This window comes from Poecile atricapillus, chromosome Z, assembly GCF_030490865.1.
Source record: "Poecile atricapillus isolate bPoeAtr1 chromosome Z, bPoeAtr1.hap1, whole genome shotgun sequence".
NCBI classification, from domain to species: Eukaryota; Metazoa; Chordata; class Aves; order Passeriformes; family Paridae; genus Poecile; species Poecile atricapillus.
In genome coordinates this window covers 54,994,840-55,007,726 of record NC_081289.1, presented here as the reverse complement: position 1 = coordinate 55,007,726, position 12,887 = coordinate 54,994,840, and the positions used below count along the sequence as shown (strand labels likewise).

At 34.3% G+C, this 12,887-nt stretch overlaps 1 protein-coding gene across 4 annotated transcripts in view; it reads left to right on the top strand.

Moving 5' to 3' along the window:
• Positions 1-12,887, top strand: part of LOC131573184 (protection of telomeres protein 1-like) — a 59,190-nt gene that overhangs the window by 14,166 nt on the left and 32,137 nt on the right. For all 4 annotated transcript variants that reach the window (XM_058826891.1, XM_058826893.1, XM_058826895.1 and 1 more), the window contains 3 exons: positions 1,707-1,754; positions 2,902-3,016; positions 9,569-9,699. In XM_058826891.1, the coding sequence (XP_058682874.1) occupies positions 1,707-1,754; positions 2,902-3,016; positions 9,569-9,699 (294 nt within the window). The remainder of the gene's footprint in view (positions 1-1,706; positions 1,755-2,901; positions 3,017-9,568; positions 9,700-12,887) is intronic.

Here is a 12,887-nt window from a genome sequence, read left to right as displayed (position 1 = left end):
TATTGACATTTTGTTTTATAATAGAAAAAAAACAATAAAACCTATTAGAAACTGAAATGGTACATATTATTTTACCATGTTAATCAGGAAACATGTCACGTTTGTGTCTGTGTGCACATGTAATTTTACAATAACCCTAAACAAATTATTTTCCAGGTAAATTTCTACTTGTTGAGTGCATGAATTTGACTTTAGTTGACTTTAGATAGATTTCTAGAGTTGTTTCAACTACTCCTGTGCATAACACATTTCAATAATGCAGACAAGGCAGAGGGTGCAAGAGTGATTTCAGGTCTATAGTTTTTAGTTTTCTCTGACCTATGAGTTTGTACTGTTTTAACACAAATCATTAGTTGTTGCCTTTCAAATAGATGGATTGCTGTAATCTAAATTTTGTACAGAGAATTGTACCCGTTTGTCCTGAGTAGAATATTTGTTTTTATACCCCTCTCACATCAGTTCTGTTTAGTCTTATCTGTACAGGTGTTGTCTAATTAAATCCTAAATTTAAGGAAAAAAAAAATCTTTTTTTTTAAATCTCAGGCACTTTTGTTTTGGAATTGATTTCTATAGGTAATTAAAACTTGGCACACAGCTCAATGAGAAACAAAATTATTTAAAATGATAGTGCAGACTGATTCCTGCATTCATTATCTGTTGATGATGATGATATATAGGTAAAAAGAGTATTTTTCATTGAAGATCATAGATAGCAAAACCACCCTGAGTCTGAATAGGTGTGTGTAAACTAAAAGTGTCTAAATTTTAGAATCTACCCAAGGCCTTTAGCTGAGTATTGGCAAGACCTCAGACACTGTGCAGCCCCCTGAATGCCTGGGTTGTGCTGTTTCTCTCGTCATTGACCACAGAATGGAGCGTGTGGCACTTTGCTTGGTGAGAGGCGTATTGGATGCATAATAACATTCATACAAATGACTTCATGTCTGCTTCATTTCCTTAATCATAACTTTTCACTTGGCTGTTTAAAAGTAAAATCAGTTTCAGGGATGCAGCTGAGGTGGAGAGCAAAAGCAGATGCCCAGCAGGAGTTGGCAGTGTGGGGCAGGGAACAGCTGTAACAGGGGCTCTGTGGCAGGCTGGGAAGGCAGCTGAGCGCTGTGTTCCTCACAGAGAGTTGGGCTTTTCATCAAATCACCATGATTAGTGTAAGGTCTTTAAAAGACCTCACATTGAAGATAAATCTGGCTTACAAGTAAAGCTCAGAAAACTTAGGAACTATCTTTAAATACAATTTATCCCATTTTGGTGAATTTTTTCTCCCAAAGGAAAGTAATGAGTCACTGAGAATAGGTCTGCTCTAAGCATTCACATCTACATACATCTTCATGTACAGAACCTTAAACCCATTTCTGGTCTATGTTAAGCAAGTGCATTTTTAAGTTTGTGGCCTCCAACTTTCAAATGGTACTCTATTAATGTCACCTAGCATATTCAGCTACATGGCTTTAGAAAACGTGTAGTTTTTTTGAAGAAGCTTTTGTCTGAGTGTAATTGCAGTAAATACTTTCTTTTCTTCTGTAGCTAAAATTTTACTAGATTCACATATGATTCTTGTGGCAAAAATGGCTGTAGGGCTGGTTTGCATTTCCTTACAGTGTTGTATTTGCTTTAAAGTTTTCAAATGTTGTTATATTTGCAGTATTATCAATTTTGTAATCAGAAAGTTTGTTATTTTTTCTCCACAGATTTGCACTAAACCAGGAACAACTGCTGCTTCAGAAACTGCATCTGTGGTGAGTTTGTATTTGGGATATTTTTAAATCACGAGATTAACTGCATGTAAATAAAAAGGTGTGGAATTCATTTTTGTTCCTGTTTAATTTACTTCCGTTCTCTTATCCCAGCAGTCATTAGCTTTTACTTTTGCAAATAACATACCTGGAACACAAAATAACATTTGAAAAAAGTAGTACATTTTCTATACTTGCATTGTTCCCATCTTGATCTCCAAACGCACTTCATGTTGGTTTAGGAAATTTGAACTAGAAAGCTAACTATTGGTCTAAATAAGATTGTATGCTTGTAAAAACAAAAAAAAAGAAATATTAAACTTCCTTTGTTTTAAAATCAGACTTCCGATGCTGGTCTTAACATTTGTTTTCTGTTTGGAACAAGCCTTTATGTGTCTAAATTAAAATTCTACAATAAGTAGTCTTTTAAAGACAGAGGAACTGGTTTGCAAAATTGTAATGGTCTTTATCATGATTTTAAAGATTCAGTACCAATGGTGATAGAGCTCGTTTTGAATTTTTATTTACAGTCTCATTTTTTCAGTATAGTACTTGAGAACATAAGTTATCACTCAGTTTGAGAGAACTTGTATTCTTTAAAAGAGTCTAATCAGCATATATTATAACCTTAAGATGAGAGTAGTCCTTAAACTGTAGAATGTAGCCCTTAATTTCTCAAATTCGACAGAATTGTGGTTTTTTAATCAGATGTGCACAGTGGCTGTGAGACGTAACCCCCGCACCAGCCCAAGACAGGGAGTCTGTACAGTGACACTGCCAAGCAGAAATACAAAGCCGATTATGTATGTGCTTTAAAAAGTTCTCTGGATGGACATGTTAAAATGGATCAGTAAAAAAGTGTCTTTCATTGATCTTTATTCTAATGACTTCTACTCACCTGGTTTATGTATCGAAACTTACTCAATTAACTGGTTGGCTTATTGTAAGAAAGATGTAATCCCAGAAAGAAATTAAAAGTCTTGTGTGCTTTCTGAGTCTCAAGTGAATAAGATACAAAGAAATAGATAATCTTTATTTCTTTAAAATTCAATAACTATGTCTGAGGATGAATGATGTTAAAAGGCAAAATTCTCTGTGAATGTTTGAATAATTTTTTCTTTTGTTCCCTCATTGTATCATGCCTTTTCAGTCTGTTGCTCCAAAATATGTTTATACTCCCCTGAATCATCTAAAAGATGGAACTATAGTGAACTTGTATGGCATTGTGAAATTCTTCAAGCCTCCATATATTAGCAAAGGAACTGGTATGTACTACATTCAAGACATTTGAAATCTCCTCCAGCCAGAATTGTTCTTATTATGTTTGTTAAAAATGAACCAAAACAACAAATTCACATGATCCTTTAACCATAGTTTAGACCAGCTAATACCAAGGAAAGAGAAAAACTAATAAATAAGAGATACCAGTCAGTCCAGGCAGATAGGTGAAGACAGCAAATTAAGAATGTTTTTAGAGGAGATTTGTCATTTGTCCAGCTACTTTAACAAGACTTTGGGCAACTGAGGTTGTGGAACATCTTAATTAGACAAGTGCTGATTGCTGGAAATCGTTAGGGCAGCCATTCTTTCCAGTTATATAAAAACAGTGAAGTTAAATGCACCAACTTTCGAAGTAGCATGTCTCTGAAGCAGCTAGGAGAGATTTCTTTTCTGCTGAGTCATTTGCCAAGTTAATCACTTCAATTTCTTAAGTAGTAGAAATTTAATAAGGAAAATTATTATTTATTTAGCAACTAGTCCTTGCCTAAATGTAATTAATAACTTCCTAATATGTCTTCCCTGTATATTTTCAGTTGACATTATTAAAGTAGCACAGTGTAGCTAACACTAAAATAGTATCAGTAGAGAACAGGGATGCAATCTGATATTTCTTATTTATGAAGATAGTTGTAATTCACTTGCTACTTTATAATGGAAATCTCTAAGACAGTTTTAATCAGTCTGGGGTTTTGAGTAAAAATATTCACTAATCAGTCAAATATTTTGTTGTTGGTTTTTGATTTTTTTGCACTATCCAGAGTGACGATTGCTTGAGAGGGTACCAGATGGTCAACGATTGTTCTGCATTGTCAGGGCACAAAGTGGGTCTTGTCAGAAAATTTTGTGATTGCTTTAGATCTGGCCCAATCCTACACCAATGCATTCTCTGTCTGACACAGTAATAATAGAATCATATAGCTTTTAGCTGGTGCCCACTGGAAGCATGGAAAGTGGGGCCACTGTACTTTATCTACATGGGTCTTTATTCACTATAGAGGTACTTTCTGAGGTATAAGATGCTGCTCCTTCTTACACATATTAAGGCTTAAGGATGAGGCCTTGCTCTGTGTTCCCATTGAAGGTGGGTACCACTGGACTGGTGCCTAATTTAATTGGGTTGGTTTATATAATCTATAATTAAAAGTTCATCATTTCCATTGCCATGATTGCATTAGATGAATGTTAAAACACTGATGAATGAAATGAGTTTTCAGTACGTCTATAAATTATTTATTACAGATAAAGTTGTTTTAGCTAAGCATGCTTTTGCTTGAGGCATATAGTCTGAAATGTCTGTATATGAGAGCGTTATGAGTTCTGAAAATGTCCAAGAAAGTGCTTTGGGTCTTGCTTGGTACAAGAGACAGACGGGATTTTGTCTGCTAGAAGATCTGTTGGAGGTGTTCAAAATGATATTCTAACTTTCCTTCCCCAATAGTATAAGAGTCTTAAGATATTTTAAATTTTTAACAAAGATGATATTCTCCTCTCTCCCCTCCCTTAATCTTCAGGATATCTCAAGTACTTAACCTTGAGATTTAATGGAAAAGAGAAGTAAATAGAAGAAGAAAGAGCCTCTGTCTTTGTAGAGTCCAATTACATAGATTATGTGCTTGACCATGAAAGTTTTGGGACGTTACAACGTGACACCTACTGCTTCCCCAGCCCTTTTTTTCATGTAGATATTGATCAATATTTTCCATAAAGCAGGGAATAATGAAGAATCCTTGCTGCTGGTTAACAGTGTCACAGAATTCATGTCCTGTTTTTCTGAGGAAACCTCCATGTAGCATTTTATCATAGATGCATTCAGTATATTTATATGTCACGTATTCAGTTAAAATCTCATCCTACCTAGACATGCATGTAGATTGTAACTATTTTATGTTTATGAAATATTTCTTAGAATCAAAATTAACAAAGGTTAGCAAGTTGTAAAAGATACTTCTAAAAAGCTTGGCGGCTTCCAGGTCAACAGTTTTACGTGCCCAAAATGCAGGTTAAGAATCAAATCAGATTCTTAAAGAATTTTTGAAGCCCTAAGTTTTATTTTTATTTTCAGTTTTTATTTGATCTTGAGCCAAGTTCATCAAACAGCCCAAAATTTGTTTAAAATTATGTAGCTGAAAGAATGAACTCTAATTTAAACTATACCATTTGGTTAACTTGAACTACAATAGTCAAATTTTAGCAAGTAATAGCAAACCAACTTTACAGTGCAAAGCAAACCCATCACAGAATGTTGTGGTATCCATTTGTGAGGAAGCGAACTTAAACCTGTAGGAGTTCTTCCTTCAAAGTATTGTATTCCATCTTGGGGGGTTTCTTCTGAATCAAAATGTTGAGGATTTACTTAAGTTTTGCAGAACAGAATAAAAACAGTTGCAGAGGTAAAGGTAGCAATTTAATTTCTGGACCCCTAGAGATTAGAATAATGTTTTTCCTTCTGTTCATAGTGGTTTATATGCATTTCTTTTTTAAATAACCACTCTTTCTTATCTTCAAGTACAGAAGATAAATAAAAGATATTTAGAGGAATTAATAACAATAGTAAATAGTTGATTAAATAATTAATAGGAATCTCAAGACAGTTACTTTGATCTGCAGTTTAAAATTACAGCATTGAAACATCTGTTTAGCCAGATGCTTCTGGTAGTTACCACATTGTCTCTCTAAAGTGTATCACCATGTTAGAAATAACAAGCTCTAGTAAAACAGTTTGGTTCTTCAGGGCTTTTTGTTTTGGGTTTCTGCAAAATGTATTTGTATGTACATATATATACACACACATAGAAGTGTGTGTACGTTTTTATTATTTTTTCCTGTCTTGTTGAAGTATAAATGGTAAATTAACTAGGTCAGCTTCTTGGTGTTAGTGCAGGCACTTGTGTATTGAAAGGCCTCAGTAATTCTTGAAAACAGTATTAAATGTTTCATTTAGTTTTGAAGAGAGAATAATTTGCTACAATAATCTCTGCCTTTTTTGTGTGTATTGAAATAAAAGAAACAGAAGGCAATCTTTAATTAGAGTCTCTGACTGCTAACAACATTGCCCAAAACCTTTTTATCTCTTGGAAGGGTGAAGTTATTGGTTCAGGGTAGTGTGTTTTCCACTAAATGTTGTTGAGAAATAAATTTGTGATTGCCCAAAAGGGGATGTGTAATTAGATCAGTGCTTTCCACCATAACAATTTATACAAGCATATTAGTCAGGAACTGCTGAAGTCCTCAGTAAAACTATAATAAATATTTATTCAGTAAATTCTAAACAACTTGTTGGTCCTACAATATCAATAGCTACTAATCTGGAAAGCTTTTTTAGCGATTCTAGTTTTCTTAGGATGACTGAAAAATGAGTGTTTACGTGAAGCTGTGGGGTTTGGGGTTTTCATGTTTGTTTTTTATCTATCTGTACGCACTGTGGAGAAATGCTGGCTTTCTGCTCATGCTAATAACCAGCATAACAGAGATTTCCATAAACGATTAGAAATGCTATGGAATTGTGAAAGTTGCAACCTGAAGAATGAACCTGGACTGTCATGATAGTGGAGGCAATTGAGATTTTCAGTAACTGTTAGAGAGCTGCAAGAGATTCCTATTTCAAACTATTTAAAGGACATGGAAGCCTGACAGTCAGCATTCTCTATGCAGACAGTGTAACCTTCTCCTATTTGGTAATAGTTGTGGATTTTTTTATGAAATGAAATAAAGAACTCATTAGAAAATTATAGCAATTGTATTTTTAAAGAACAGTAAGGAATAATCTGGAAGAATATAAAAAGCATGTAAGACACATGCAGACTATCATGCTGTATTTTCATTTAAATTAAACATGAGTTATGTCTCCTTGTTTTTGTAACACCAATTGTGAGATATTACAAGCATTCTTACAGGTAGCTGTCCATGGCAGGTGGTTCCTCATGTAATGTTAAGCCTAAGTGAGAACACCCCTTCATAATAAATAAATATATTAAAAAAAAAAAAAAAAAAAAGTAAATGAAGTTTGTAGTTCTGTGTAGTGTCAGCTGAAATTCAGTGCTTTTACTGAGACAGTATAGTATGAAAGTAAAAAGTTATGTGCAGTAGCATATAAATTTGCTGAACTGTGCATCCATTGTGTAATATTTTTAAGTCAAGTTATTGCAAGTAACATCTACCAGTGGTAAATTTTTTTTAAAGAAAATCAGTGGATTTTTTTTAATCAGTGGAGTGAATTTCTGTAGTAAGGGAAAATTGACTCCAATATGTAAACTTCCGTTATTTATTTATTTGTTAGCTTGGTAATGAAGGGATTTTGCTTTGTTGGAGAGTACATTGAGAAAAATCAAAAGTGTGACCAATGGCATTATATTATTTTGTTTAACTCTAGGATATTATTTAAATTCAACAATTCTGTTTAGTGTTTGACTCACTATTTTTTCAGAAAATTAATTTTTTTCAGTGAATTAATACACTGATCTATAATGCTAGTGTGGAATATAGGAAACAATTTTTACATTTCAGCTGAAAAAGAAAATGTGGCATTTTTGTTTTAACCTTCAAAAAGGATTTTGCTGAAGGAGGATTTCATTTTAAAAAGTCTATATGCTTTGTTCTCAAAGACCTCTATTGTAATTAGGTTTATAGAAGTGATGTTTTGAGCTGAGAGTAAGGAATGGAAGACTAAAGTCACAGAGACAGAGAACGTCTATTATGTAGAAAGTGTTTCCTGGCTATGTAAAGCAAGTGTACTGTTTTATACTGCTCTGACTAGGATGATTATCAGTCCTATATGATTATGCTAATTACACAGAAAATTGAGGCAGTGTGTTAACTTCTACCATTAAATAGGCAACTGCACATGTATGAAGCTAACTAGGTTGTATAATCACAGCATCAAAGAATTAACCACAATTTTAATGTGGAATGTTTTTGCTGCTTTCGCTTGATTCTGATGTTGGATTATATCAGTGGACTGTAGCATGTGATTCTACATCCCCAAAGGATTGTAAATCTATGAACCATATGGGTTTTTCTTCTTAATTGCTCATTTTGCTCATATTTGCAACAGAACTTTTAAGTTAACCTCTAGAATTCATACCCAAAGAAATACATCAGTCTGTGGATTACAGTAGTAGATACTTGCAGTTTCGTTAGCCAGTGACAGAAGTTTATTCTTGACATTCCTAGCATAGAATTTCAAAATTGACTCTATGTGGACTTTGTGCCTTTGGTGGGAGTGTGGAAAAGAGTGATCTCAGCAACTTTTGAATGCAAAAGATGATAAGTCATCATTATTGAGTCTGTGTAAAAATTTTGGGAAGGATGAAGAGTACTAGTTTTGTTGAAATACAGAAGGTTTTTGTATCTGTAGGCAAAGTTTCATTTCTTGGTAAGCCTTCACTGGATTTCTTTGACCACTTAATTCACTCAAATCATTAGGGCATTTAAACTCTAAGCTTAAATGATAGGAAAATTTAAGGGGATATGTGCTGGAAACAGAGGAATATTTCTTTACATGCATGTATTTTAATCCAGTCTTACATACCTGTCTTTATGTTTAGGGAATCTATTCAGAAAATTTACATATAAAAACCATCTTTTTATGACTGCCTTCCTGTAGCTTTTTTATAAAAGGCAAATCTGTCAGTTTTACTGGACTGATAGCATTCTCTTTCAAAGCTGTCTAGCATCAACTTAAATGTCTTTGTAATGTGCATGATGGGCATTTTATTGACTTTGTTTTAGAAATACAACACCTTTGTTCAGTTCCTAGCTATATAAACTGGCATAGTGTCATTATCACTAGTTGCTTCATAGAGTTACAGCTCAGGGAAACTGGGGGTTTTGATAATTTAGATTTTTTTCTCTTCTGTTTGTGTTTTCTTTTTAAGAGATGGTTTCTCTATGAGAGCATACATGTTCTCTAAGCTGAAATGGAAAATACAGGTTTCATTTATGTCATCCACAAATATTGCTGTATTCTGGGCTGCATTGTTATCTTTGTAGCTTGTTTTGATTTTACCTTTTAGATCATTATTAGACATGAAATTCCATGAAGTTTAAATTCAGAAAGGCATATTTCATATTTTTACTCTGTTCTTCTGGTATATATGTCTATCTTGCATATTTTGTTGAAGTGAAGGATATGTAATTTATGCTTTAATTTCCTTGTAGAACTCATTACCTTGCAAAATAAGTCTTAGAAAATTATTTTATAAAATTGTAGATATGCTCCTCATTTTGTAGAACACGTAATTGAAACATGAAAGAATAGGATACCTGTTCCAGACAGAAGAAAAAGGTTTGTGTGTCTTTGCACTCAGAGCTGTGCTTAATCACACATTTCATTTTCATTTATTTGGGCTAATTATTGGCAAGATGGGCCACACTTCAGTTATTATGATACTGTAAAAAATTAACTTTGAAAAAGTTAATATTTAAAATGTCATAGTAGAAAAAAATTGCCCAAAAGGGTGTTCCTTCCAAATTTGGTGTCTATGTATTAATAATTCCATAATGCCTGTTACTCATCCAGACACTTTTATATTTTACAGATTATTGCTCAGTTGTAACGCTGGTGGACCCATCAAATGTGAAGTTAACATGCAATCTTTTTAATGGAAACGTAGATTTTCTACCAAAAATTTACAAAGTTGGAGATATTGTTCGATTTCATAGAATAAAGGTACGTACTAGGATGTGCAGTGTTTATGTGCTTGCTTTTCTGCAGTGAGAGGACCACAGTAATAATTTAGTTCTACACATGCAGAAATTAACTCTTGGAGACACTGGATAAAACAGCTGATTGTTAAAACAGCTATGGTTATGGTATGGACCAAAACTGAAAGTAAACAATGACTTTTTTTCAACAACAGTATTTATTAAACTACCTGACAAGAAATCATGTGGTACTTCTTGGTGGATAGAGTTTAACTGACATAAATTGGCACATTTTAGTCCTGTTCGAGCTGATAGAATTGAGGAGTTTCTTTAGGTCTTCTATTATGGAGTAGTTTAGGTCAGCTGGAGAATTACTCCAGTAAAGCAAATCAGTCTGGGCTTGTTAGTGTGCAGTGTGCTCCTGATGCTGCTTCAGTGTTACCCTGCATTACTTCCTATCTATCTGTATGGAAGGGCATACAGGAAACTGTTTATAGCTCTGATACTGCTTCTGCTGGCTGTTTTTCTTATGCCTGCTGCAACTGTATGGGGAGGAGGAACCATCCTACAGGGACTGAATGGAAGTCTTGTAGTGCTGGATCATACATAAAGAGGTGCTTAATAGGACTGAAGATGTGATTTTACCATTAATTATAGCAGAAATTAATAAAGATAATGAAAGAGGCCGGGGGTGGGGGGTGGAAACAAGAGCCCAGTTTGCATATCTGAACACTCCTAGTGTTCTAGGAAACTTGAGAGATGTAGGAAATTTAGGATTGTACAAAAGGATGATAAAAGGGATAAATATCCATAGTCCTAAGCATGTACATTTTGATATGCTGTAGCAGGAGAACAATGAACAAAAACCCATGACAATAAATGTAAAAAGTAGTAAGATTTAGCCAGTATTTGAGTTTCATACTGCTGAGATTGTTAAGAAAGAACTTGTTAAGATTCAGAAACAGTCCAAAGTTATTCCTCTATATTATAAATATTTACCATTGAGAGAGAAATTAGCTAACCTATTCTGAGTTAGTATAAGGTTTCTCTGAGGTCATCTGTATATATAGTAAGAGTAGAATTAAATTGTATTATTATATTTTGAAGCTTGTGATGCTAATCAGTACTTGAGATGTGTTATCAGTCTTGGAAGTTCATGAATTTGACTTCAGATGGGAAAGTCTTACACTAAATTTTAATATTTTCTCTGAATCCATCAGGATGAGTGTTATACACATACATTCATTTTAGAAACTCAGTGGAGATAAAAGCTTGTTTATTGCTTCTGAAACAGAGTATGTATTTTATATATGTGAAAAAAAAAAGTAGAAAGGAACTGGTCAAAAAGAAGAATTGAAAAGTTGTTTGGCTGTGGTAGGTCAAAATTGGATTTCTAAGTACACATAAAGAAAATAAACAAGACCACTGTCAGGAAATTGATGCATGCACCCTCTTTTATGCAAACATAGTAATGTCTAACTTCTACTATTTATTATTATCACAACCTTACTAAGGAAACCTACTGATACAGCCTGCAGGTAAGGGACCTCACTGTTCTGATTTGGCATCACTTTTTTAGGAGATCATTCTAGAATCCTTGTCAGTTGGTACTTATATCATTCTCCTGGATGATGTTCCAGTATTTAAAGAGAAGGTCTACCAATTTGCTTCTCCTATTTTTTTTATTTCATCCTAGTTGAGCTATTCTAAGTAGTTTCCAGTCCTAACAGACCTCTAGCTGCTCACAATCTATGTCTCTTCTGTATCTCTCTTCAGATGAGGTCAGAGCTTGTTTAATTACTTTCTAAGTGAAAATGATCTAGAGTTACTAAGATATCTTTTTCTGGATGGGAATGTTCTGGTTACCCCCAACAAAGAAACAGGTATTTTGGAAGTTTTCATATCTGATCTGAACAGGTGTAAATCTGACACAAAAGGCTGGTGTCAGCTTCTGGAAATGAACTGGGAGAGGGAGGACTTCTTTGTCTTTCATCCATGAGCAGCATAGTAGGTATGACTTCTAATTACACTTTCTGCAGTTCTTCCTTCACTCTTTCCTGCTTTTGTATTCAGGCCTTAATCACCTTCTCTCAGCTTGAATGGAAAGCAAGCCAGGGTAGCAGAGGCCATAGTCTGTCAAAGCTGTGCTTATCAGTGGGGACATAGATATACACAGCCTGGAGAGCATGTGTTCATGTTCTATCATTTGAGGGAGATTGAGGGAGCAGATGTGCTTTTGAGGGACTTCCAGGGAGTTGACAGTGATAGCAAACACATTTTAAAAATTACTGCTCCCAGTTAACACTATTGGCTTCTAATGGATAACTTCTCCTCATAGTAACAGAGGTGTTGACAAGATCTAATGGTCGGAGCTAATAAGAATTTAATGAAGAGGATTCTGCTGGAATTATTTGGGATAGAGGGTAATTTAATTTGCCTAATATTTGATGCAGGGAAGGAAAATTTAAGTGTGTCAGTAATAAAACTGGAAAATTATCTAGTTTTAATTACATTTTTGTTAATATTTCTTGAAGTGCATCTTTATGCATGGCATCATATGATGATTTCTCATGAATTACAGAATTTAGTGATTCACAGTACTGTACCCAGGCTTTCAGCAACAATCAATGCTCTGCAGAGATTGTGGAAGACCAGCCCCTCATCTCCCAATATAAAAGCCAGGCTGTGATCTATTTGTCTAGTCTCCTTCAATCTTCATGTCAAAGGAAGAGTTTTCTTAGGTTGATTTTTCTTGGACATTCTTGTTTATTGTTTACTGTGAATGCTCTTAGTATCTTAGAAGTCATGCCTAATGGTGCACTTAAACTGCGGGAAGAGGCAATCTGCTGGAACTGGCTAAACCTGCAGTATTTTACCCTTCCTTGACTTATGAATTTTGGCTGGTATTCTGCCTTTCATAAAATACTTCAAACCCTGCCATGATGATAGAATAGTTAATTTTCTCATTGGCTTTTCTCTAGTATTCCCTATTACTTCTGAGTGATTCACAAACAAGAACTTATTTCCTCACTTCCAGTGAAGAGAGCTGGTATTTGATTTCCATTTTAATGTTTGAGAATTGGAAAAAGTGAGGCACATTCTTATTTTGGCATTCATCTTGTTCGGTGTACTCTAGTACAAGTACAGTGTAATTGTTCAATGCAGTCAGGATGTCCAGGATGTGTTCTGGTCAATCTTTTTCCTGATTATGTG